This window comes from Lepisosteus oculatus, chromosome 3, assembly GCF_040954835.1.
Source record: "Lepisosteus oculatus isolate fLepOcu1 chromosome 3, fLepOcu1.hap2, whole genome shotgun sequence".
Lineage (NCBI taxonomy): Eukaryota > Metazoa > Chordata > Actinopteri > Semionotiformes > Lepisosteidae > Lepisosteus > Lepisosteus oculatus.
This window is the reverse complement of record NC_090698.1, coordinates 1,780,168-1,805,608: the sequence shown is the minus strand read 5'-3', so window position 1 is coordinate 1,805,608 and position 25,441 is coordinate 1,780,168. Positions and strand designations below refer to the sequence as shown.

Here is a 25,441-nt window from a genome sequence, read left to right as displayed (position 1 = left end):
CCACGTGCTCCTGCTCCTGACGCTGGTGATCGATTCCCCTAGCTGACAGAAAATATGAAGATCTATTCCCCCCCCCCCCAGTCATCTAAAGGCATGCTCATTCATAAATCTCTGGCCGGGATCAAATCTCACAGCACCTCCATCTTCCTGCCAGCCTTCTGCGTCCGTCTTCCAGGCTGCCGTAAATTAGATTCGCTCCAGCCAGCGAGGCCCCCAGAGACGCAGACACAGCAGGCACGGAGGCGTCTACACACGTGATAAAGAGCTCTTTCTCTGCCTTCGCTTAGCTTTCTCCCTTCATTAGGTCATGGGCTCAGCAGGATCTGGGCAAGAGGTGATGGATGAAGGCTGGGGAGACCGGCAATGATTTCATTTTGTTGAGCTCATTTCTCTGCTGGTCTGGATTCTCTGTGGAGATCTGGGGGAAATTAAACTGTCCGTCTACAGCTCTCAGGGTGCCTTAGGTATCTGCAAACTGGTCAAGTGCCCTACAGCTAACATATGGAAAAATGACACAAAATTCTGTTGTTTTCCATCACAGAGGCAGCTATAACATATTTGGAGAAAATGTTCGTTCTTGACCATCAGTTGCGAAATCTAGAAAATGCTAAAATAAAAATAACCATCAAAGTATTCAGGTGTTCTCTGTATAGACTGTATACTGGTGGCAGCACATTATTCAAGATCAATATGAGATGAGATTAATTTGTTCAGACACAAAATAGTACTGTTTACAATTCTCCAGAATAAATGTTCAAAGATCTCCTTTGAAAGTTTTGCATCTTTGAGGCATGTCACAAATAACAATGTATCCATCCATTTTCTAACAGAATAATAATAATAATAATAATAATAATAATAATAATAATAATAATAATAATAATAATAAATAGATCATCATCATTATCATCTTTATTTATATAGCAACTTTAAAAGTAACATCTTAAAGCACTTTATAGTAGGTGTAAAAAAGGGTTAAAAACTTTTTAGGATAGCAAAATTCAAAATAAGCACATATAAGAAACACAAACAGTTAGAACTGCAGCAGAAGATGCATAGTCTTGAGAAAGTGGAGAAGACACAGATGTTAATTAAGTAAAAGCCTGAAGAGAAAGGTTTAGAGTCCGGACTCTAATTCACTCTCTGATATCCTTGAGGAGAGAATTCCAGAGTTTTGGGGTGCAGCAGGAGAAGTCTATGTCACCAATAGAGTGTAGACAGACAGGAGACCGGTGTCAGAGGAACGAAGATAATCGAACAACCTACCTGCGTAAGACTGATGCTGACAGGACAGACCTCCCTTCGTATAAAAACTCACATACTTTCTGCACTACTAAATTTTATTGTACAAAATTCCATCTGTGATGTTGGTTTTCTCTGAGCACACAAAAACAAAGGATCACAATCATGCAATGATTTTGAGGATGCCTTCTCATCCAGCACATGTGGACGGTTTAAAATGTAGCATCTCCAGCACACAGCTGGAGGCCGTGAGTCGAAACACAGCCCAGGTGTCTGTGTGAGAAGTGTGTGCGATGGAATGGAAGTATTTATCACAAGACAGGTTTCAGTCAGATTGTGTTGCAAATCCTGTTCTCAAGACAAACACTCTAACAGAGGCTCACAACATAAAGCACAGAGTTCAAGGCACATTCTTCTGTAGATCACAGTGCAAAAGAACTGTCTCATCTCATCTCAAAGGTGACCCTCAGAATTCTACACTGCTACAGTAACCAGTGAAGTGGTCTCTTTAGACTACCTACTCCGAAAATAGACAAATCTGGTTACAAGAAAACAGTATTTGAAGTGTAGAGCCACAAGGTGCATGCAGCCGTTTTCTTAACGTGTTCCTGAAAAATATTTACCTTTCATTAATGTCCTTGTTTTTCTTAATGGGACTTTCCATGTCTCCGTGAAAGGAAGACAGTTCCTTCATTTCCACAGCCCTGAAAGGCATGTCAGCTCGCAGGCATCGCCATCGTCCTCCACGCGCCGTGTAAACCTGGAGATGGGTTCGAGGCTCCTTCACGTCGGGGGCGGGCCGTTGACGTAGTGCAGCATGAGCCGCAGGGAGCGGGCGAAGGTGTTGGCGCGATGGCAGCGGGGGTCGCTGGCGCCGGCCGGGAGCTGGCGCAGGAGGGCCAGGACAAGGGCCAGCGAGAGGAAGAGGAAGAGGGCGGCCTTGGCCAAGCGCAGGAGCACGGGGGCGTGGAGCCGCCGGGCAGCTCGACCGGTCCTGCTCTGTGGGACGCACTCCGCTCTGCAGAGGCAAAACACAGGGAGACGGCGTCAGGCAGAGGCACACTTGTGCAATGTGAATATATTACAGCACATACAGTACTGTATGACACAGTGATCACACAGTGGGTGTTTAATCATTATGAAGCAACAGTGGGCAGCACAGTGGTGTGGAAGATAGTGCAGCTGCCTCTCCTGTCTTCAGACATGGGGCCCAACGCAGACCCTTGCGGAGGACTCTGTGCGGAGCTTGCATGTTCCCCCAGGTCTGTGCAGGTACTCTCAGGGTGTTCTGGTTTCTTCTGCAGCCCGCTGGGTTATTTAGCGCCCCCAGATTGTCCCTGTGTGCTTGTGCCCAGCAATTGTCTGGCACCCCATCCAGGCTGCAGTGTACTGTGGTTGCAGTAACCCAGACGGATGAATAAGGAAAAGTAAAATCTGCTTCCATTTGTAGAGTGTTTTTATTCCAAAGGATCCCAAAGTGATTTTCAGGATATAAAGGAGGGGACTCACGTCATTCACAGCACCCAGCTGAACTTCTGGGTTAGAATTTGTTCTACTCTGTATTTTCTCCTTTATTATAGGAATGTGGTTGAAAATTAGCTACAACTAAGAGGCGCGTTCACTGTGAAACAGCATGCGACAGATTGTGAGTGCCAAGTTTTGTTAAAATATATTTTTTAGTTATGTACACAAATTTTTATAAAAGACATAAAGCTGTTTTTAGCAATTTTTATGTTTGCCATTCTAATCATGTGCTTCAGTTTGCACTACGTTCCTCCTGTGTTCTCCTTGTTTATGAAAAATGAACATTATAAATGACAGTTTTGTTGTTTCACAGTACAAAAATAGCACTTTACTGACGTAGGGGGAAATATGAAAACTCAGAATCCCTGTTAACAGTTTAATACCGTAATCTTACTGATTCTCTAACTCTATATCTAGAAATGCCCTTTACAAGTTAGTTTCAGGAATAAAGCCTTGAACTGTCTGCTGAAAGGCAGCAGGAGGAAAGGAAGAGGATCCGATTCTCTTGTTCCAGCTAAGCTGGTCTGATTGAATTCCAGGAGGTAACAAAGCTCTTACTCGGTATCGATGTTGATTTTGACTTCGGGGATGCCAGGGCAGTTGATGCTCTTGTCCTGGACCTGCTGCAAACAGAAGAGATGAAAGAAAGACAAGCTGGGGAGTGGCCGAGTGTGAGGGTGGATATCTCTGGGTGTAAGATGACATTTCCACAACAGGCACTACGGTATTGTGGGAAGACTGGATGTCACCAGTGCGCCTCAGGTCTGATTTAAATGAATGTGGCATTTCTCTAAACTACAGCCATGTCTGCTCTCGGTCAGCACTCAAGTCTAGACCTTCCCTTAGTCTGGTTTCTGTTGAACTGGGAGAAGAGAGTACCTGATTACCTGAGTCCTCCAGAGATGGGGTGCTAGTCACCCTAGTAAAGGCATTACTCAGCTATACAGCTGGGGGCACCAGGGCTGTCCACACTAGGGCTTGAAACAAACACGTAAACGAGCGAATGTTTAACCTGCACGCCCGGGTGCACGTCTGGGTGTCTCCTGCGTCTGCTCCACGGTGCGGGGCCGTTTGCGTCCGACACCTTCCCTTGTGTCCGACTCCGGGCGCTCCGCTCCTCCCCAGCAGGACCGGAAGTGAGGTGAAGAGGAGAGGCATTTCCTGGGACACATGGCATCCCCTCCTGAGGCAGCCTGAAGCACTGGCACAGGGATATAGACAGAGTCACTGTTCACGCAGCTACGCCACAGAGCCCCCGACAGTGAAGTCTCCAGGCTTCTACAGCTCTGATAGCAGTAGTGATTAACACTCCCTCTCCGCTCCAATGAGGTGGATTTTCGGGAGATAATGTGCGCAGAACGTGGAGCGCTGGTGCACACCAGCAGGTCTTATGAGTCACCCCCAAACCATCCATTTCTAAACAAAAGGAGCTGTACAGTGTTGAACCACAGTTCAGAGATCATTTGAAATGAAACCCAAGGCTGACCACTAAGCTAAGCACTCAACAGGGTTCTGTCAGGTGAACTGCACTTCTGTGTTTAGCCCTGTCCAGAGTTTTTGATTGCAGAGTAAAACAATCATCTACACAGGTCATCTTTGGAGCTGAGTGAGACATAAAACCAACGTCCTGACTCTCTGTGGTCATCCAAGAGTGTCTCTTGAAAAGAGTAGGGGTGTGACTCTGGTGTTTTGGCTAAATTCCCCCCTGGCCTTGACCAGTCATGGCCTCCTAATAATCCCCATCTCTGAACTGGCTTCATCACTCTTTTCTGCTCCCCACTGAGAGCTGGTGTGTGGGGAGCGGACTGGAGCATCATCCAGGTGGGGCTGCACACTGGGGGTGGTGGAGGGGATCCCCATTACCTGTAAAGCGCTTTGAGTGGAGTGTCCAGAAAAGTGTTTTTAAAACAAAGCTGTATATGAATGAGTGTGATTATTCAGTTTACACATTATTTCACACCCATAAGTGTTTTCACAATGGTAATGAACTGCCACAAGGAACTGTGCAAAACTGATTTTTAAGCTATGGAGCAGGGGTAGACAGGCGATTTATACAGTCAGTACCTTCCGAGTGTCGTCAGTCTCCAGGGCTTCACCGTGAGCCGGCACCTCCAGTGCTCTGGGGGCCTGAGGCAGAGGTGACTCTGTCTGCCCCAGCCACGCACTGATGCGCTCTGGGTCAAAGGTCACAGGCTCAGCCAGGTGTCCACTGGACGTCAAACGTGGCCCAGAAATGTGGTGAGGACTGTCTTCACCTGAAAAACACACCGGAATGTTCAAATGAATTCTACTCAGGTGTGCGAAGGTATTGAACGAAGCTGAGGCAAAAGGATGAGGAGGAATGCTCTGTGATAAGACAAACGCTCTGAGTTTGAGGTGCTCATTTTCTAATGGCAGGGCCCTGTCGCTCCAAGCTGAGCTGCAGACAGCGCTGCGCATGGCTGTGGTGTGCAGGTGTGCGTGGGCGTCCCGCAGGCCCAGTGCCTTACCTGACTCCAGGCTGCCTGGCAGTGCAGAGGGGCCAGGCCGTCTCGAACCCTCGTATCCCACATCGCATTCTGTGCCCTGAAGCAAACACAGGGGAGCAAACCATGAGCCTCTTATCTCCATCCAGAGCTAGCTCATTACATGAACCCGGGGGCCTCACCACGTCTGCGGTGATCACGTCAGACTGCGACCCCAGCGAACTCAGGAAACTCCTTCTGTTGGCACGCGTGTCCTTGGACAAGCTGTCTTCCTTATGGGGCAGCCCTGTGAAACAAAATGATGTCTGACTTTCATACATTTTAATTTGAAGCCACCGGTCAAGGCCAATGTTTCTCACCTCTCCCGAAAGCTGCCTGCCTGCCCCAGCAGGGTCAGCAGGCAGGGGTGGGGGAGTGATACAGGGACAGAAGAGAAATACGTTTGCCGCCAGCCCTGGATGGGGCACTAGGGAGGATCTGCAAGCTTTACTCGTAAGAAATCTGGGAAATTGGAAGTTTAGCAGCCGGAGTCAGTTCTCTTATCCTCTCCGGGGAGGCGCGTGGCTTACCCGTGACGACGCTGAAGTAGGAGGAGTCGGCGTCGTCGTGGGAACCGGACCCCCCCACGTCCACGGAGGGGTCCCACTCCAGGGCCAGGGAGTCCAGGCTGGAGCCGGGACCCAGGCCTGCGGCAGGGGAGAGGGAGCGCTGAGGATCCGACACGCTGCTCCGGTCGTAAATCCCCTCGTCTTCCCACTGCGCCTCCGAGTCGGAGCCGGAGTGCTGGTCCAACAGCAAGTCCTCCTCGAACACCTGGGGGACAGGAAGGACGGGAGTGAGGGAGGACCCAGCACACCTGAACACTGCTGAGCACACAGTGCAGGAGTTCGCAGCGCTCACTCCTGAGCCCAGCCCTGCATTTGGGAGACAGACATCAGGACTTTATTCCAACTCCAAATACTTCATTCATCCCAAGGGGGCAATTTAATTGTACATGGCTTATCAAAACAACCACTCAGGTCTGAAATGGGTGTCGCATTAAACTTCACCCGTGAAAGCTGCAGGATGCTGGTGCAGGAAGACAGCTGACCATCCCTGTGTTCAGGATCAGCACAGATCATTACAGACCTGGAGGTGTTCTAGGTAACCTAAAACCCTCAATGGCTGAAAGACCAGAAACAGAGCGTGTTTACTCCAATAAAGCCAGTAATTCGCTCAAGTGGTGCTGATGGGAAATGAGCCGCCCTGGAGTTCTGCAGGAGGGGAGTGCCAGAGCTCACCAGTCGCATGCTGAGCAGACGCGTGTGCAGCCGCGCCACCCCGTCGAAGACCCGGGCGCAGTACAGCAGCAGCTCCTGCAGCTCCTCCTCGATCTCCTCGGCGTCGCCAGGCTCACTGCGCTGGATCAGCCTCTCGCCCCACTCCAGCAGGCCGGTCAGCCGCTCCGCGTTCTCCCCAACCAGCACCTGGAAGGTCTGCTCGCACACACCTCCCGCCAGTCAGCCCAGTGAGGAGCGAGCTCAACACACAGCGTCACCGCCGTGGGCCTCTGTTTGTATGTCACTGTAGCTCCTCCCCTCTCCCCATCTCTCCTCCCCTCTCCCCCATCCCTCCTTCATCTCTCCTCCCCTCTCCCCCATCTCTCCTCCCCTCTCTCCCATCTCTCCTCCCCTCTCTCCCATCTCTCCTCCCTCTCCCTCATCCCTCCTCCCCTCTCCCTCATCCCTCCTTCATCTCTCCTCCCCTCTCCCCATCTCTCCTCCCCTTTCCCCCATCTCTCCTCCCCTCTCCCCATCTCTCCTCCCCTCTCCCCCATCTCTCGTCCCCTCTCCCCCATCCCTCCTTCATCTCTCGTCCCCTCTCCCCCATCTCTCCTCCCCTCTCCCCATCTCTCCTCCCCTCTCCCCCATCTCTCGTCCCCTCTCCCCCATCCCTCCTTCATCTCTCGTCCCCTCTCCCCCATCTCTCCTCCCCTCTCCCCATCTCTCCTCCCCTCTCCCATCTCTCCTCCATCTCTCCTCCCCTCTCCCCATCTCTCCTTCATCTCTCCTCCCCTCTCCCCATCTCTCCTCCCCTCGCCCCATCTCTCCTCCCCTCTCCCTCCCTCATCTCCTCCATCTCTCCTCCCCTCTCCCCATCTCTCCTTCATCTCTCCTCCCCTCTCCCCATCTCTCCTCCCCTCTCTCCCATCTCTCCTCCCCTTTCCCCCATCCCTCCTTCATCTCTCCTCCCCTCTCCCCCATCTCTCCTCCCCTCTCCCCCATCCCTCCTTCATCTCTCGTCCCCTCTCCCCCATCTCTCCTCCCTCTCCCCCATCTCTCGTCCCCTCTCCCCCATCCCTCCTTCATCTCTCGTCCCCTCTCCCCCATCTCTCCTCCCCTCTCCCCATCTCTCCTCCCCTCTCCCCATCTCTCCTCCCCTCTCCCCATCTCTCCTCCATCTCTCCTCCCCTCTCCCCCATCTCTCCTTCATCTCTCCTCCCCTCTCCCCATCTCTCCTCCCCTCTCCCTCTCTCCTCCCCTCTCTCCCATCTCTCCTCCCCTCTCTCCATCTCCTCCCCTTTCCCCATCCCTCCTTCATCTCTCGTCCCCTCTCCCCCATCTCTCGTCCCCTCTCCCCCATCCCTCCTTCATCTCTCGTCCCCTCTCCCCCATCTCTCGTCCCCTCTCCCCCATCCCTCCTTCATCTCTCGTCCCCTCTCCCCCATCTCTCGTCCCCTCTCCCCCATCCCTCCTTCATCTCTCGTCCCCTCTCCCCCATCTCTCGTCCCCTCTCCCCATCTCTCCTCCCCTCTCCCCATCTCTCCTCCCCTCTCCCCATCTCTCCTCCCCTCTCCCCATCTCTCCTCCATCTCTCCTCCCCTCTCCCCCATCTCTCTTCATCTCTCCTCCCCTCTCCCCATCTCTCCTCCCCTCTCTCCCAGCTCTCCTCCCCTTTCCCCCATCCCTCCTTCATCTCTCCTCCCCTCTCCCCCATCTCTCCTCCCCTCTCCCCCATCCCTCCTTCATCTCTCGTCCCCTCTCCCCCATCTCTCCTCCCCTCTCCCCCATCTCTCGTCCCCTCTCCCCCATCCCTCCTTCATCTCTCGTCCCCTCTCCCCCATCTCTCCTCCCCTCTCCCCATCTCTCCTCCCCTCTCCCCATCTCTCCTCCCCTCTCCCCATCTCTCCTCCCCTCTCCCCATCTCTCCTCCATCTCTCCTCCCCTCTCCCCCATCTCTCCTTCATCTCTCCTCCCCTCTCCCCATCTCTCCTCCCCTCTCCCCATCTCTCCTCCCCTCTCTCCCATCTCTCCTCCCCTCTCTCCCATCTCTCCTCCCCTTTCCCCCATCCCTCCTTCATCTCTCGTCCCCTCTCCCCCATCTCTCGTCCCCTCTCCCCCATCCCTCCTTCATCTCTCGTCCCCTCTCCCCCATCTCTCGTCCCCTCTCCCCCATCCCTCCTTCATCTCTCGTCCCCTCTCCCCCATCTCTCGTCCCCTCTCCCCCATCCCTCCTTCATCTCTCGTCCCCTCTCCCCCATCTCTCGTCCCCTCTCCCCCATCTCTCCTCCCCTCTCCCCCATCCCTCCTTCATCTCTCCTCCCCTCTCCCCATCTCTCCTCCCCTCTCCCCATCTCTCCTCCATCTCTCCTCCCCTCTCCCCCATCTCTCCTTCATCTCTCCTCCCCTCTCCCCATCTCTCCTCCCCTCTCCCCATCTCTCCTCCCCTCTCTCCCATCTCTCCTCCCCTCTCTCCCATCTCTCCTCCCCTTTCCCCCATCCCTCCTTCATCTCTCCTCCCCTCTCCCCCATCTCTCCTCCCCTCTCCCCCATCCCTCCTTCATCTCTCGTCCCCTCTCCCCCATCTCTCCTCCCCTCTCCCCCATCTCTCGTCCCCTCTCCCCCATCCCTCCTTCATCTCTCGTCCCCTCTCTCCCATCTCTCCTCCCCTTTCCCCCATCCCTCCTTCATCTCTCCTCCCCTCTCCCCCATCTCTCCTCCCCTTTCCCCCATCCCTCCTTCATCTCTCGTCCCCTCTCCCCCATCTCTCGTCCCCTCTCCCCCATCTCTCGTCCCCTCTCCCCCATCCCTCCTTCATCTCTCGTCCCCTCTCCCCCATCTCTCGTCCCCTCTCCCCCATCCCTCCTTCATCTCTCGTCCCCTCTCCCCCATCTCTCGTCCCCTCTCCCCCATCCCTCCTTCATCTCTCGTCCCCTCTCCCCCATCTCTCGTCCCCTCTCCCCCATCCCTCCTTCATCTCTCGTCCCCTCTCCCCCATCTCTCCTCCCCTCTCCCCCATCTCTCGTCCCCTCTCCCCCATCCCTCCTTCATCTCTCGTCCCCTCTCCCCCATCTCTCGTCCCCTCTCCCCCATCTCTCCTCCATCTCTCCTCCCCTCTCCCCCATCTCTCCTTCATCTCTCCTCCCCTCTCCCCATCTCTCCTCCCCTCTCCCCATCTCTCCTCCCCTCTCCCCCATCTCTCCTCCCCTCTCCCCCATCTCTCCTCCCCTCTCCCTCATCTCTCCTCCCCTCTCCCCCATCTCTCCTTCATCTCTCCTCCCCTCTCCCCATCTCTCCTCCCCTCTCCCCCATCTCTCCTTCATCTCTCCTTCATCTCTCCTCCCCTCTCTCCCATCGCTCCTGCATCTCTCCTCCCCTCCTGCATCTCTCCCTCCCTCTCACCTGCAGCTCCTTCATCTTTTCCGAGCTGTTGTTCCCAGAGAAGTGCTCCACTTCAGTCAACCGGAGGTTCAGCTCTGCCAGCCAGATGGCGATGTCCTCTCTCTCGCTTTCGAACTCCTCCCGCTGGTTGACAAAGTGCTGCAGAAGACCAGAAGATACAACACATTCACCAGTGCACTGGCAGTCCCATCGATTAGCTGTTCTGTTTCGTGGGGGGTCTCCCATTCTTCCGCGTAATGAATAAGTACAGGTGTTTTTACCAATTGTCTCTATCTTGTGGGTTTCGTGTTGTTGTCCTGATATAGCTTTTGTAAGGTGCATGCTTCCCCTGTGATTTAGCAGTTGTGCATTAACTTGCTTCTCATCGTCTGGTTCCACTGTCTCATTGCCTTGGGCTATTAGCATAGTTGTATTGCCTACGGTGTGAACACATCTCACCACACCAAAGAGCTGGGCAGTGCTGTGGGTTTGTTTCTTGCCATGCTCAGGACGTTTCTCAGTTTGCACCGTCCCCGAAGCCTAGATGTTGCATTCTGCGTTGGTGTTGTGCAAACAAGTGGTTCCCCGAGGGGGTGTTTCTGGAGAGGGGCTTGAAGAGTCAACCTTGAGCCTCCGGCACACGTTGTCCACGGTCCTGCTGAGGAGGTCCCAGCGCTGGCTGCTGTCCTGGAAGAGGAGCTGCAGCTTTGTGCCCACCTCACAGCCGTAGACCCTTGCCAGGCACCGGTACTGCATGTTCATGGACTGCAGCTGAGACAGACGAGCTCTCACCTCCCTCTGCAAGCCCTGGCGCCAAAGACAACACCTCACTGGAACACACCGCAGCTGAGACACGCTTCGCACAATTAGGCTTAGGAGAACCCAGCCTGACAAGCCAAGGTTTTGGGTCACATGTCTTCATTAGCTTTAGCCTTTGACAGCTTAATTAAAGCTGCATTGCAAACCAAGGACATTCCCAGCAAGAAACCAGCCTGTGGCTCTAAAATGCAGGGATATCAAACTCTGTTCTTTGATGGTATTTGGTGTAGTTTTCACCTGCATGAGGACTGGAAGAATTGTCTCCAGGTGAGAGAGATGCAAGTTTTCATTTCTGAGCCCTAATGTGCAGGCCTGGAAAGGAAGAGGCTAATCTTAGCTGGCCCGGATGCTTTCGCCTCACCTCAAACTTCCTCAGCTCCTCCTTGGCAGTGATGTAGGGGACCTGGGCGGAGTTGGGGTTGGCGGCAGAGCTCTCAGCCAATCGCAGCCAGTCGCCGAAGTGTGAGTGGGCCTTCAGGAACTGCTGCCACAGCCTCCAGCCCTGCTCCAGCCTCAGATACACAGACACACAATGGTGGATTCAACAAGGACCCTGGCTTTGTGAAACAAGTGCTACTACACGGCTTATATACACACCGGACTACAACTAAGATTGAAAGTTTAAATTGGACTGGAAGACCCAATGACCCTCACCTTTCATTAGAGTGCTTGCAGAAGTCACCGATGCTACTGTACACACTAGCACACAGCGCAATAATCCAAGAGATCACCTGTCCTTTATGTCATGCTTACCTGCTCGCTTGCAGGCACATGTTGTGAGAAACCAAAAAATGACTGAAGGACTCCAGAGGACAAATATCAATTGCACAGCTTGGATGCTTTTCTCTCTGTGCCCATAACTCTTCGTTTCAGTCCTCCCAGATTTCAGCCTTGCCTAGTTTCCAGCCCCAGTACGTTGTCTATCCTAGGTCTCTTCTTCGAGACGAAAGAAAAGCATGAGCACAACCATACTCACTGGATATGCATTTCCAAGGAGGTGTTGCAAACATGGCAGTGGGTATTTTGGCACCCCATCACCAGCGGAGGTGCTGGATATAGGTGGTTTCCATTCATCTCCAGTGGGATGAGGTACTGGCTGACTTCAGGAGTCGGCACCGGGTCCAGTTCCCCAAGGCAGGCCTGGCCATCGGGGGCCTCGTGTCCGTCAAGGGCCTCTCGCTGGTCCTCCTCATGCCACCGGCAGCCTAGGGCCTCCAGGCTGCGGAGGCCAAGAGGGTTGAGTTGGCCACCAGAGCTCCCTGCTCCTCCCACTGGGGAATCTCCGGGCATCTCGGCATCACAGAGGACAACCTGCAGGATGGGAGACGAAGAGCCGTTGGCCAAGTGGTCTGGAGGGGCCACAGAGAATCACCCCATTGACACCTGGGAAAGACGTCAGTCTGGCTTCAGTCATTGCAAGGTCAGGCACAGCACAGGCTGGAACGCTACGTGTTCCTTCTTGCTGCGGCTGACAGTTTTCCAGTATAAAACTATCAAGCTGGAATCAATTCTAACCACAAACGTATAACATTTGACTAAATTAGACAGAAGATCTTAGAAGGAGAGAGAAATCTACATGGAGGAGCCCCCTCAGAGATATAAAACAGCTGTAATTAAAGGAGCGATCTGGGATCACGGAGGCTTTCTCTGACCTAGTCGTGTATTCAGTAAACTCCAGTGCTCTTATCTTGGTTGTGGTACACGGCTTCCATAAATTAGGAAACTGACTTTTATGTTTGTAAAAAAAACATTAATTGTAACCATGCTAGATTAAAAATCTGGTGGAAACATCGGAGAACCTCCAGAACTTGATCAGCAGAGTCCTGTGTTGGAAAGATAAGAGGGCCCGACTCTGAGATTTACTGCTCAACCTGTAATTAGACATCATAATTCAAGCCACAATTGCACTAAAATCTCATCTGGTTAGACCCCATCAGGAAAAAAGGCTCAGTCAGTGATTCGTAGCCTGTGACTTGTATTGCAGAAGAATTCAGAATATATTAGTGGTACAGAGGATTGCCTGAACTTGCAGAGGCAGACTGTCACAATGTGTTAATTGAGTGGCTGTACGTCTGCAGAGGAGATTCTAGGAGCTGTACAGAGGTTTTTTTTTCCTTTAGCTCCCAGTAGGGGAAACCCTTTTCAAACAGCCCAGTTTTACAATGGCTTTTTACCTGCTCCCCAGGCAACAGAGTGCCTTCAACCTCCACGTAATCAGTGGCTCATAAGGTGTTTCTGGAGACAACACACAGATACTTTGTATGTCGTGATCTAATACGACATGCCCTTGAAGTCAACCCCCCTCCAATAACGTTACTTTGTCAGTAAATTACAAGGATGGAGAAGCGATTGTTTGCTCACTAGGCAAGGAGACTTGTTCACCATAAGAGACGGGTTTAGCCACTACTGACCCTGTCCAGTGCTCCTGGCAAAGCCAATTTAACCAACAGCCCCTCTACTGTCCCCTTCCCTCCCAGCTCTCCCTCTCTCCCTAAACACTGGGCTCCAAAGGTCACAGAGCCCAGTAATAAAAGTCTTATCAGCCTGACAGACAGAACAGTGTATTGAGAAATTGGTGGCAGGCAGGTGAGGCAAACACTGTTAATAAGGTTTTAGTGCCTGTCATAAACATATGTGTTGTACACCACAACAGCAGCCAGTTGCTTAGAGGAAAATTTACAATTAGGGGAATTCAGCTCCTCTTTTCCCCAAGAATCACCATTATACTGGCCGTAACTCTTTGTTTAAATCCTTCCAGATCTCAGCTTAGTTTCTCTGCTTAGTTTCCAGGCCCAGTACATTGTCTTTCCCTGTGTCCCTGTGTAATAGGGATGTCTATCCCTATTATACTGTTGGTTAGAAAATGGAGGTTTTGAGTGTAGTTTAAATTGGGCATCTCCTGCCCAGGTCCTGGTCTTGAACTAGAGCAGGGTTGGGCAGTCCTGGTCCTAGACTGCTGGTTGCCAGCAGCCTTTATTCCATCTCAGCTCTTAAAAACTTAAATCTGCTCAATACCGGCTTATTTGGACCAATTAAATAGCTTCTCACTGCTCTTCAGGAGCCGGTGCTTGTACACAGTGTTTCTGATCCAAAGCCCTAGGGAACGCCTGTGCTTGCTGGTTCTCCCTCCTTCCCGCTGAGCTCTAAATCCCCAGCGCCTGCTGATGTCTTTAATACTGTACATCCGATTACTCGTTTAGACCTTTCACTGCTTCTGCACATCAGTCCTGACTTTCAAAGATACCCTGCTTCAAGGGTATTGATTCCAGCAGTTTTAGCACACAGAACTTTAAACAGCCTCTCCTGTTCTTGCTCACTCTTGCTGCCGACAGAACAGCTGGGGGTGTCAATGTATTAAACGCTAGCGCGTCCGACTCCAGATCAGAAGGCCGCGTGTTCAAATCACGTCGGGGTCAGCTAATGCTTTTTGAGGGCGGTGTGGAAGCTCTGTGGCTCAGGATCCGCGCCTGTGGCTGGAAGGTTGCCGGTTCGTATCCCGTGGCCGGCAGAGGAGTCCTACTCCGTTGGGCCCCTGAGCAAGGCCCTTAACCCAGCTGCTCCAGGGGCGCTGTACTATGGCTGAGCCTGCGCTCTGACCCCCAGCTTCTCTCCCTGTCTGTGTGTCTCATGGAGAGCAAGCTGGGGTCTGTGAAAAGACAATTTATTTGGATACATTTCAGACAACAGTCAATGAGGGGAGCCCTGAATCTCAGGAAATGGTACAGGGTTGATACCAGTTGCAATTCCTTTCCACATTCCAGTATAACATATGCTTCACACACAAGGGCACAATACTGACTATCAAACAAGCATGGAAGCAGCTCGAGTCTGAGAAAGTTTGACGACAATGCAGAAATGCAATATGCAGCAATTTAAAAAAAAACACCAGCAGAGAACACGCCTGTACATTCTCAATAACGAGTATGGATCATATATACCCAAGGTGTGTATACATCTATATAATTATACCCAAGGAAAGTAAAAAAAATCCTTTGCTGCCTCACTGTTGCTTTTGTTGAATGTAAGGAAAGGTTCCTTTCTGTCTTTTTGGGAATAAAGGGGTGGATAGATAACATTATACTGTGAAGAATTTCAATCATTGTTTAAAAATAATACTGTGCAAATGTATTCTTTGCTGCAGGGCTTTAAGTTTCTTCAGCATGGCAAGACAAAGCTGCCTGCGCACAGATCTTCAGCAATCTGAGTGAAACAGGAGACGGGTTTCAGCAGGAGTATATGGACATATCAAGTTTCCAGCTTTATTCATTGCGTGTGACATACTGACCTGGATCCTGTACTTAAAATTGGGTCAGGTTTCATTTTGGCTCCTCAGAAAAATTATTTTTCTTGAGATGGCTTGAGCCTGAGACACAGAGCCTTTACAAGAAAACACAACAGACTGAATCAGAATCAGAGAGGTGATTATTTGGATGTTTTATGTGGGAGAAATGAAGAGATGGCCTGTAACAGACACTGCGTTAGTATGTTGTGTCTTGGAAGCAGATCAGATCAGAGAAAGTGAGAAACTGCTTCACCAGTTAGATTAAGGGGAACTTTAGGATGGCCAAATTATACAGTCCCAGAGTGGAATTTAGCCAGGACACCACAGTTAACAGTCCTACTCTCATGAATAGTGCTCTGGGACCTGTCATGGTGAAGCAGTCAGAACCTCAGTTTAATGTCTTTTAACAAAGACCTCCACCTCCTGCAGTACTGCCATCATACTGGACTATTGGTTTGGAAAGGGGACACAAGAGGAAGGACAGCCCCCTGCTGGTGTGGCAGTATGTGATGAGTCCCACCACTGCACGTTCTGATATCTGGTTAAGAAAGGGGCCTTTCTCAATTTCCCTTTTACAGAAATAAGAAAAGGCATGAGGCAAAACTATGCTTAAAGCTTGTTGGAATAAGAATAAAAGGAGCCCATCCTGAAATATATTTCCAAAGTTATAATTCTATGAAGTGGTGTCACATTGAAAAGAGGTGACCTAGATAGTTTCAGACATGAACAGTCAAATAGTTTATACTTAATTGACATTTTTAATTCTGCCTCAGGAAAATCATTAAAGGATAAAAAAGTAAGAAACTGGGACAAGAACAATTGTAAGATACTCATTTGTTGATCATTGTCTCTTACCAAGTAGCCTATAGATATTAACAAAGTGTCTACGACTTTAGTCTCTCTGGGTACAGATGAATGGCAATTGGATTAGCACAAACAGTGTGTTTGGCAGTGAGCAGTGAGCTTTGAGACAAGCAGGACCACTTTAGTTCTGTTAAAATGAGCTTTCGATTACATCAAAGTAAGGTGCCTTGCCTATTCTTGGCCAGCCTGTTTGATTCATGGCCCTGGACTGCAGCCCAGCAATAAAGCAGTTCCTGGGAATCTAGGAACAAACACAGCTCTGCCCATCTTCTCCAGGCACTGAACTAATATTTGTCCTCCACTTTTAGGTTATAAGTGGTAAAGCTATTTATAAATACACACACAGAAAAGAGTCGCCTATCACAAAAATAAATGAGACTTCCAACTATAAGAGACTACAGTATGTGAACATTGATCTTAGAACGTCTGCTTATCTGGAGGTAAGGCTGTTAAAAATACACTTACGCACAGTCTGGGTCGACTGGCAAGTTCATTGATGCTGTTTCAATACTGACACATTGAAACAGCTTGATATGAGTGAAGGACGATGCAGTGTGACCACTGCACTGTGGAGAAGTGAGCTGGTAGTTCCTGCAATATCCCAAAACTGTATCCTGTCCTACTCTGCCACTGTAGGATTTACCATGATTTCCCTCTGGTGTCATTGTTGTGGTTCTCCTTTCGCTGTAGTATGTTACAGGGAACTCTGAAAGGAGAAGTAGCATTACTAATGCTCCTGTACTAGATAGCCCAGTAGATCTGCTGAATCCATGAAAAATACCACCACTTAGTGTTTCTGTGTAGCCGGGGGCCTTGAAAATGTGCAATTAAACTACAGAGTGACTTTAAATGCTTGTTCCTTCTAACTTAACTGACTTTCTGTTTGCAGCTCTGCTGCCTGTTTAACTGGCGTGTTTAGTGAGCTCACAAAAGGGCTTCAGGATGGAAAACTCATAATGGTCCCGTCTTGGAAGGGCTCTCCCTCCCCCTGGAGGGAAATGAGTTAGAAAAAACAAGTGATGTGTGATCCGTTCCTGCAACAGGCTTGCCGCTGGCTTACAGGGGTGCCGTTGGCCTCCCGGGTCTGTTGTGGTCTTCAGCTATGGGCTCCTGCGAACATTCAGTGTTTGTGGGACTTGCTCTACCTGTGATTACTTTGACTGCTATTCGAGACGGGCTGGGAGGTGCATGTCACAACGCCCCAACTTTATTCAGATAAGAAAAAACGGGAGGAACTGATGCGGGAGAGAGAATCACAGCGCTTCACTGGGCAATTCCAGGGAGCACAGAACACACGTCCTGCACGCTGTCTCCTGGGTCAGGCCTCGTCCCTGCGACTTTCAAACGGCACACAGAGGTCTCTCCATCCTTCTGTGGGCAGTCACTGTATCCGCTGAATATTTATAAATCTTCTAACTGACCACTGCTTCCAGCCTGTCCTCTGGTTTGTCTTGTGTAACAGTTCCCTCATCGGCCCTACAAGGACTCCAGCCTACATGAGACGACTGCTCTCTGCAGAAGGAGCCCTGGTGTATGTCCAGCCTGTTGTAAAGATATCTTTAAAGCTTCGAGCTGTACAATTGTTGGGGTCATCAAGCGAGGCATGCAGTAATCCAATTAAAGGCAACGCCAACTTGTTACCAAAACAAGGTGACCCCTTCGGTCCTTCAGGACCCGTGTCAGGCGCCTGGGGTATTAATAAATCAACAGCAAGTCCACGCTGTCGAGATCACACAAAGCTGGTCGCATTAAAACAACATCTTTTTTTCCCAGCGAGGAAGATAAACACTGCCCCCCCCCAGCCCCCCTGCTGCTCCTGCCTGACGGGCTCTCTGCTGCTGTCAGGAGAGATTCCCGTCTTCCCTGTTCGCTCCGGGACACGCCGGAGACAGGCTGGCCCCGTCCCTCTGCTCCAGCGGAGTGAGAGAGGCTGTTGTCATGGGGAGAACAAAAGCACCCAAAATCTAGCAAACACACCTTTCTGCCTCTCGCTCGCCGACAGCGCGGGGAGAACTCGGCCCCGACACCCGATCTGCTGCCGGCTGAGGAGCGGAGACTCCCTCCACAGAGCGCAGCACAGTGTGCGACCCGCACCCCCGTCCGGCGGCGTCTCCTGCCTCTCCTGTGCTGTGAGCACTGTCCCACCTGCAGCCACTCTTCTCTCCAGAAGAGAGGGGCACAGGGCAGAAAGGAGCAAAGCCTCCTTCCTCAGCACCTCCGCGCCTGGGAGACAGGGAGGGAGGGGGGAGAGGCGGTATAGCAGACGACATTTTGGCCTTTCAGTTCCACTGTGGAGAAACTGCCTTGTCCTTAGTCGGCCTAAGAACAAAGGAAAGGTCACAAGCCCATCGAGTCTGGTTGATCTGAGGAGTCTCATCGAGCCATTTACTTAAAGCAGCAAGGGTCCTGGCTTCCACAAGGCTGGGCAGCCCGTTCCGTACACCCCCAACAAACTGGGCTAGACAGTGCCTCTTGCTCTGGATGTTAAACTGTTTAGGCAGGCAGTTTGCCACCGAGGGTCGAATGGAGCCTTGACTTTCCTCTCCTCTCCAGGTGGAGGTGCTGGCTGGGTTAAAGTGTGGCAGTGTGTGTGTGTGCATGTGTGTGCGCGTGGGCCCGTGCCCGTGCTTCTGAATCTCACTGCAGCAGGACTGGCGCTTGGAGGGAGCTGGGTGCTGGCAAAATGAGAGAACTGCAAGGGCTACGACAGTTCCTTGACATTTATTTTTAATGTTACTTTTAACTTCTTAACTCCTGGGTGTTAAATACACAGGCTTTTTTAAAGCCATTCAAGACTTCTTACGGGAGTCTGCACTGAAAGCCATGCCATTATTTATTTGATTTTTTAAATAGGTTATTATGTTAAGATTAAAATCATCATTAGAAAACTGCATACCTAATTAACAGGCAGACAATCCTAACAATGCACTAAAATGACAAAACAACTGCAGTTACACTGAATTAAGCATACCACCCAATTAAAACCCCCATGAAAAAAACAATTAGCTGCAGCCCTGGTGTTTGTTGCTCATTCTTTGATCCGTTTCCCTGACAGTGAACGGAGCCCTGGGGAAATGCACGGGTTCGAGGATGCTCGTTCTGCTCCAGCCCCGTGTCGTGACAAACAAGGCGGCTCACAGGAGTCCCCCGAGGTCACGACGGTGACACGCTGACGATTGCTTAGCCCCCCCCAGGGGGTGGCAGGCAGCCCACAGGGAGGAGCACTGTGTTGGCACAAGGAGTGAGTGAGCTCAGGGCTCCAGTCCCATCACCTATCCCTGAGGGGCCTCGAGGAGCCACACAGAGCGCCCCAGTAAACGCCCTGCAGTGTACTGATCGTGGCTGTACAGTAAATGTGAATTTACTGTCGATTGCCTGGTTAAATAAAGAACAACAAAAAAACACTGTAGCCATTTTGTTTTGTGACTCAAGCGTGAGTCCGAAACTGGGCTGTAGGCCATGTCTCATTTGCAGGGCTGTTTTTTTTTTTTCTTCCTGGTGTGAGATTACAAAAAAAACAAACCTGTCGTCTGTCCTCCCAGCGATCTGCTGCAACAGAACCACGAGAAACAAGAAACCAGACGAAAACACAGCAGCTCTGGTGCCAGCCTCTGGACGTGGCACCCAGGCCGCTGGCAAGATGAGCACACTCTGCACGTCCACACACTCCGCCACACTGCAGGCGCTTGCCGTTTATCGCTCCTTGGCTCTGTACGGTGCCCGACTCTTTCGTCCTTATTTTTATACGAGCGCCGGCCTGTTTTTATACATCACAGCTCTGAACCAGCAGACTGAGAATGGAAAGGCTGCGGTCTGGGTTTACATTTACTGCATTTAAGCTTTATTTTCCAGTCTGGAAGGTTTCTCCTGCCCACATAGTCTTACAAACTGCAACACCATTTGCAGGTCTTTATGGTAGATTTGTAAACCCAGTGTGACATCACAGAGAAACACTTACAGATCACTACCAGATTTGAATAAATAGAGTATTTTTGTTTGCAGGTCCGAGTTATATTTGTGAGACAACACCAAGAGCAAAATGAATCAAGCACAAACACATTTAGACTTGGGGCAGATGTACCTGATGGACAGGGATCTCTTTTTAATACAGCAAGGCTCTGTAATCAAAAATCCCACAAGCATTAAGACAGCTGCAGGGAAGCAATCTCTATAAGCCGTTGATAAATATCAAGTATTCAGTTATCTCCATTAGGGAATGCATGGTGGAATTACTACAGCAAAACCTTTATTATTCATATGCATATCACATTTAAATCTAAGCTATTAAATGAATATCTGGCAAATAACCAGGATCACTGAAATATCACCTAAAAGATCTTTAAAGAAACAGTTTAGACATAAATCACTTCACTTGACAACCTCAAACAACAAAGGCCGGACTTTTCATCTGAACTTTTTTTTCAAGTTGATAAGGTTCTGATAAAAAGGCGCACTGTGAAGCCATGTAACATAGTGTTGAGAAAAAAAGACCAGCACAGTCTTTCCAGATAAGCGTATCAATATTGATGTGGCTCAGTCTGATGTCTGCTGCATTAACATTTGCCCTGCTTAAACCCAGGAAATCTCCCTTTAAATCCAGCGTTATCCAATCAAATATACCTGATCTGTCATTTCTGCAGATGACAACAGAGACCGAATTGAGCTCCTACTCCTCAGTTTTCATTCTGGGTATTTTTATCCCTGTCCAGAGGGGAAGCTATTCTGTTTTCTGCTGCAGCACATCTTGCTGCAAATGTGCAGTCCCAGCAGCAGCCATCTTGTTTTCAATCAACTGACAGCTGCTGTACGGACGAAAAGCATCGCGCTGGGACCCGACTTATTCGTAGCAAGCTGTCCCTGATGGCAGTGTCCCGGAGCACCGACTTCCTGGAAAAACGCCGCGACAGAAGCAGTAAACAGGGCTCTGTACTGCCTGCTCGGATCAGGATGAGGATAAATAAGCAGAGATGTTCAGCAAAGGACAAGGACAAGAAAGTTGGCCTATGCCAGTGCCAGTCCTTTCTTATGGAAACCACTCACGACAGGCACAGAAGTCTTCTTTATCAACAGCTCAGCAGCTGTCATTAGGATTGAAAGAAACACTGTGATTCTAGAGGGTTTTTTTTGTAATAAAAAAGGAAAAAAAAAACAGTTCCTATACAAAGTGAATCAAATTATTTGTATTACTTGTTAATATTTAATTTTACTGCAAGGTAATAGATTTTTCCCCATAGACCTTCCTGTAACATTGTGACCTTTTCAATAACAGGATCTCTAATACAAGTGACCTGGAACAGTATACAGGCTAAGAACCCAGACATTACCGAGGTTCACGAAGATGTGAACTGTGCCCTGATTATGCTGTACAAGCTCGGCTATGTTCTCTTTTTGGAGTTTCTGAAACAAAATCATCCTTAAATTAAACACTTAAATTAAACTTTCCAGAAACCTCTGCCACTCAGCGTACTTTCATTTAATTATCCATTTGTTTAACCCTTATTGTCTCTAGTGCTTGTACTACCTGCAAGACCGCAGGTGTTTTAGAGCACAAATAAAAATAAACCTGAGCTCATTCACAACACACGCGTTCTTATTTTTCTCACACAGCAGGATGTCACCCTCTGCTCCAGGAGACCCTTAATGCCTTGACACCAGTCTATCCTTTATTTCAGCTTTCTCAGGACAGTTCCCCCTGCAATTTCAATTTCGTGATTCTGTCCTCTGCAAAAATGGGGACAAGCAGTGTGTGAATACCAGCATGGCAAGAGCCTCCAGTACTAGACCCTCACTGGGGCTATCAATACTGCAGCACAGCTTGGCAGCAGCTCGTGTTTCTGACACCTGGGGCTGTTACCCTACTAGCAGCAGTTACCTCCTGTCCAGGGGCAGGGACTGGCAAGAAAGGAAGTGCTAGATTATTTCTCCGCAGCCTGTTGATAAGAGATCTTGGAGCGGCTTTGAATCAGGGAGCAGAGGTTGAGGAAGTACGATGGATTCCACATCTTTGTTAAAGAGCAAAACAAGACGTCAGCATTAAGGCAGGTTTCACAGGTGAAGCAGAGAAACAAGTGACTTCTCATGCACACAGGACGAGCCCCCCAGGAGAAATTAAAACAATTCTACGCCTTCAGGGGAATATTCTAAACCCAAGAACAGGAGTGCTTCTGTTTGGCCCCTCGGAGACTCATTTGCATTTCTGGAGATATTCTGACGCTGTTTCGTGTTTACGGGGGGTTTCTGTAGTAAAATCTGATGTAGAAGGTTTTTTGGGGGTGCCAGAACAATGTGGCTCATCATTTGGAACGTAAAACGTAAAAAGCCATGAAAACAAACCCCACAATATCGAACTCAACTCATAGTAGTCTGTTAATCCAACACCTCAAGAAGACCTCTATACTATGGGCTTGGCTTGAGATTCCACAACACACTTCTTTATTTTTATTCCAGATACCCTACCCTGCGGGTGTGACAAAGCGCGTCTCTAAAGTAACTTGTGATTCATTTAACTTATTGGCATAACCTTAATGCGAAACGAAGGAAAAACCGGTTCTTTAGCAACGCCTCGAGTGTCTGCCCAAGGGTTGCTTACACATTGTTTACTAGAGGCCCTCACACGCTCATGGGCCTGCCTCTCGTCACCATCACATGACCGCTGACAGACTAGCATGGAGAGAAAAAAAACTACTTTTGTATCCTGCGCCATAAACCTTAAAAATTGGTGCAGATTCGTGACCCGAGCTCTCTTGATAAACACTCTCTTACAGTCCCAGCCTCGGCTTTGTCTCCCAGTCATATGGTGGGCATCTTCCTTGATCGCGATCAGAAATCGCGATTTCAGTTCTGAGTCACTACTGTAGGTAAAACCAGCGGTGACGGTACGCAAACGGTAAGTCAGAGAAAAGCGCCACCAGCTGTAAAGCGAAATGACTTTTAACTCTTCGCTATGATCGGAAACATGAGCCGCTTGAAGCGCCCCCTCACTCTAACTGGACACGACTTGACCTTCGTGGCCCCAGTCCGGACGGAGGCCGGCAGACTGCCCTGTGTCCTCAAGCGGAGTGTTTTGGAGCAGGTGTCTCACAATCAGTTCGCTTCCGTCCTATCAGATAGATCGCAGATCAGCGACGGGATTGTGTTCCCCAAGATGCCACGTTAGGTCAGTCTCATTCTCAAGCGCGTCGCGTCCGGTGTCGTCTTTGCTCCACTTGGAAACGTTGTTACAAATGCAAACTATTTCACCGGCACAGAAGTGGCGAGGGTGCGAGTCTGCAAACGCACAAGCCACTCGAGATGCAACAGAAACGAAACTACACGCTAGAAGAAACCTCTGTCACAGACACACACACACAAAAACAGTTAAACTCTTGAAAACTTACGCTCCTGTTGTCTCTTCATACCAGAGCCAGGGAGAGAATTGTTGTATATCTCTTTGTTGGGGAACTCAGTAACGGGAGGTCAGTACACTACCCGATCAGTCCATTTCCTGTAATACCTTTCCCAATGTGTATATATATATAACACTAATCAAGAGACTTCCGCACCGGCTTGCTTGCAGACGGAAAATCGGTGACCGGCGTTTCTTCCGTTTCCAGCCAACTGTCGGGATCTCACCAAAGAAGCAGGAGGCTGGGTGGTGCTGACCAGAAACCAACCTGTCGCTCTGAGTAGCGCCACAGGTGAGCAAACACTGCACTCTCGGCGGCTTGCCTGCGTTTCGAGGCTACAGGTAATCTGATGCTCCTTCCCGTCAGAGGCCACACCTTCGGCGCTAGCGCCGGGGTGCGAGGGCTCAGACGGTCGTTTCACTGCGCCACTGCATGAACACTGCCCAGGTGGAAAGGATCGCTTTTTCCTATAAACTGACTTATTCCCTTTATTTTTCACGACTCCGTTCGTAGTAGCCAAAAAGTTTCACTGTTACTATAATTTCAGCATTATTAGCTCCGAGACTTTATCTGGAAAAAAAAAACTCTAAATATTGCTTGTATTCTTCAGGATTTATAAACAGTAAACAAAAATCGCAAACTTAAAAACGACACCCTTGCGTCGCTGTCTTTAAATCAATTCTGTGTGAAGACTACAAGAGGAGGAGTGCACAGTTAACAGGGAGCTGCTCTTTGGCATTGTGTGCATTATTTATTTGGCAAAGCAGAGTCTCATTGTTTAATCAAATAGTACTTCAGCACAGGAGAATGTTTAGGGATCACAGCCAGGCTTCCTGTCCACCCGCCCAGCTGGTTTAGGGTTTAGCAGCGAATTGAGCTGAGGTCCCATCCAGGCACTTCCACAGGGCGCCAGGGTTACCAGCTCCCACATGTGTGTGCAGCTCGTTCCAGGCTGCTAAAGGGGGCCTCCGGTTCCTCAGTTTTCAATACACACCTGTCCAGTTTCCAGGTGTAGCTTACACTATTGATCCTGAGTGAATCTACAGGGCTGGCCTTACACTATCGATCCTGAGGGGATCTACAGGGCTGGGGTTACACTATTGACCCTGAGGGGATCTACGGGGCTGGCCTTACACTATTGATGCTGAGGGGATCTAGTGTAGTGTAGCTGACTTTATCAAAGGAGCAGGTAAAGGTTTATTCCCTGCTGAAAAGAGAAGAAAAGAAACACAATGTTTCGTCTGTGGAGCCTTCGTCAGGTGTCCCCCTGACGCAGCTACTACTTGAATGACTTGATCAATGCCAACGCTAGTGACGGACCAGGAAAAGTGTGGGACTGAAAGCGTTCATCTCCCTTAATGTTCTTTCTTTTTACTGATTTTACTGACTGGGCAGCTAAAGAGCTGAATTTCATCGGCGCTACCCTTGAGCTCATCTTCCATCAGCCCCTGAGCGGCACCCCACAAGGAAATGGCTCCTTCTACACTTTTTCCCCTTCCAGCTGCGGTTTGTTTGCTCTGCTGTAGCCCGTCTGCTTTCTTCCCGAACCTTCATCGTGCAGCGACCTTCCCTTTCGCTAGAAGCTTGTAGGAGGATCTCAGCCAGGGAAGTTTCTGCTGAAAAAATGTCAGCGACGCAGCCCTGGGGGTTAGAAATTCAGTCATGCTCTCCAGGAGGGTGGGGGAATGCCAAAGCTTAGCTCAGGGTTTCGGATTCACACTTTATTTTAACTTTCTATTTTCTACTGTAGGCGGCAGGGTGGTGCATCGGTGAGCAGTGCTGCCTTGCCGAGCTGGGGCCCTGGGTTCGAGACCGGGGGCGCTGTCTGTGTGGAGTTTGCATGTTCCCCCCAGGTTTGTGTGGGCAGTCCAAAGCCATGCTGGTAGGTGAATTGGCTCCTGGGAAAGTTGTGAGCGTGTTGTGCCTACGTGTCCTGTCCAGGGTGTACCTGCCTCGTCTGTTGCTCACCGAGATAGGCGCTGGCTCACCACGAGTCTGAATTGGAAGAAGCCGTTAGAAGGTGGATGGATTTTGTACCTCACCCCTGTGTTCCTTCTGTGCACACTCCATCCTTCAGACCGATGGCCTTGTGTGCAACAAGATCCCAACATGTCAGGCCGCCTCCCATAGTAGTGTCGCACTGTTCCGGCTGCAGTGGGATCGCTGGGATGTAGGAATAGCGCCGGACCCTTAGGGCCGGCATAATTCCTGACGGAGAAA

The 25,441-nt window shown here is 50.1% G+C and overlaps 1 protein-coding gene across 3 annotated transcripts; it reads right to left on the bottom strand.

Moving 5' to 3' along the window:
* Window positions 1-1,322: 1,322 nt before the first annotated feature.
* LOC102684114 (nesprin-2) lies at window positions 1,323-23,543 on the bottom strand. Of its 3 annotated transcripts, none has more exons than XM_015340907.2 (13): window positions 23,213-23,543; window positions 11,667-12,001; window positions 11,052-11,202; window positions 10,496-10,678; window positions 9,893-10,030; window positions 6,512-6,706; window positions 5,801-6,044; window positions 5,414-5,517; window positions 5,256-5,331; window positions 4,831-5,021; window positions 3,779-3,967; window positions 3,325-3,389; window positions 1,323-2,260 (listed from the first exon to the last, which is right to left on the bottom strand). In XM_015340907.2, exons 2-13 carry the CDS (start codon window positions 11,978-11,980, stop codon window positions 2,026-2,028), a joined length of 2,085 nt encoding a protein of 694 aa, XP_015196393.2. In that variant the 5' UTR covers window positions 11,981-12,001; window positions 23,213-23,543; the 3' UTR covers window positions 1,323-2,025. The 3 variants fall into 3 exon arrangements, with proteins under 3 accessions (XP_015196393.2, XP_015196395.2, XP_015196396.2); XM_015340909.2 differs by having other exon boundaries at window positions 3,325-3,386; XM_015340910.2 differs by lacking the exon at window positions 10,496-10,678.
* Window positions 23,544-25,441: the final 1,898 nt, after the last annotated feature.

Bases quoted from the DNA above. Each gene is read 5' to 3' on its own strand.
- LOC102684114 (XM_015340907.2), bottom strand. From the start codon at position 11,980: ATGCCCGGAGATTCCCCAGTGGGAGGAGCAGGGAGCTCTGGTGGCCAA. The intron at 6,707-9,892 runs GTGAGAGGGAGG...GTGTGCGAGCAG, and splicing joins AAAAGATGAAGGAGCTGCAG to ACCTTCCAGGTGCTGGTTGG. The intron at 5,332-5,413 runs GTGAGGCCCCCG...TGTTTGCTTCAG, and splicing joins ACGTGATCACCGCAGACGTG to GGCACAGAATGCGATGTGGG.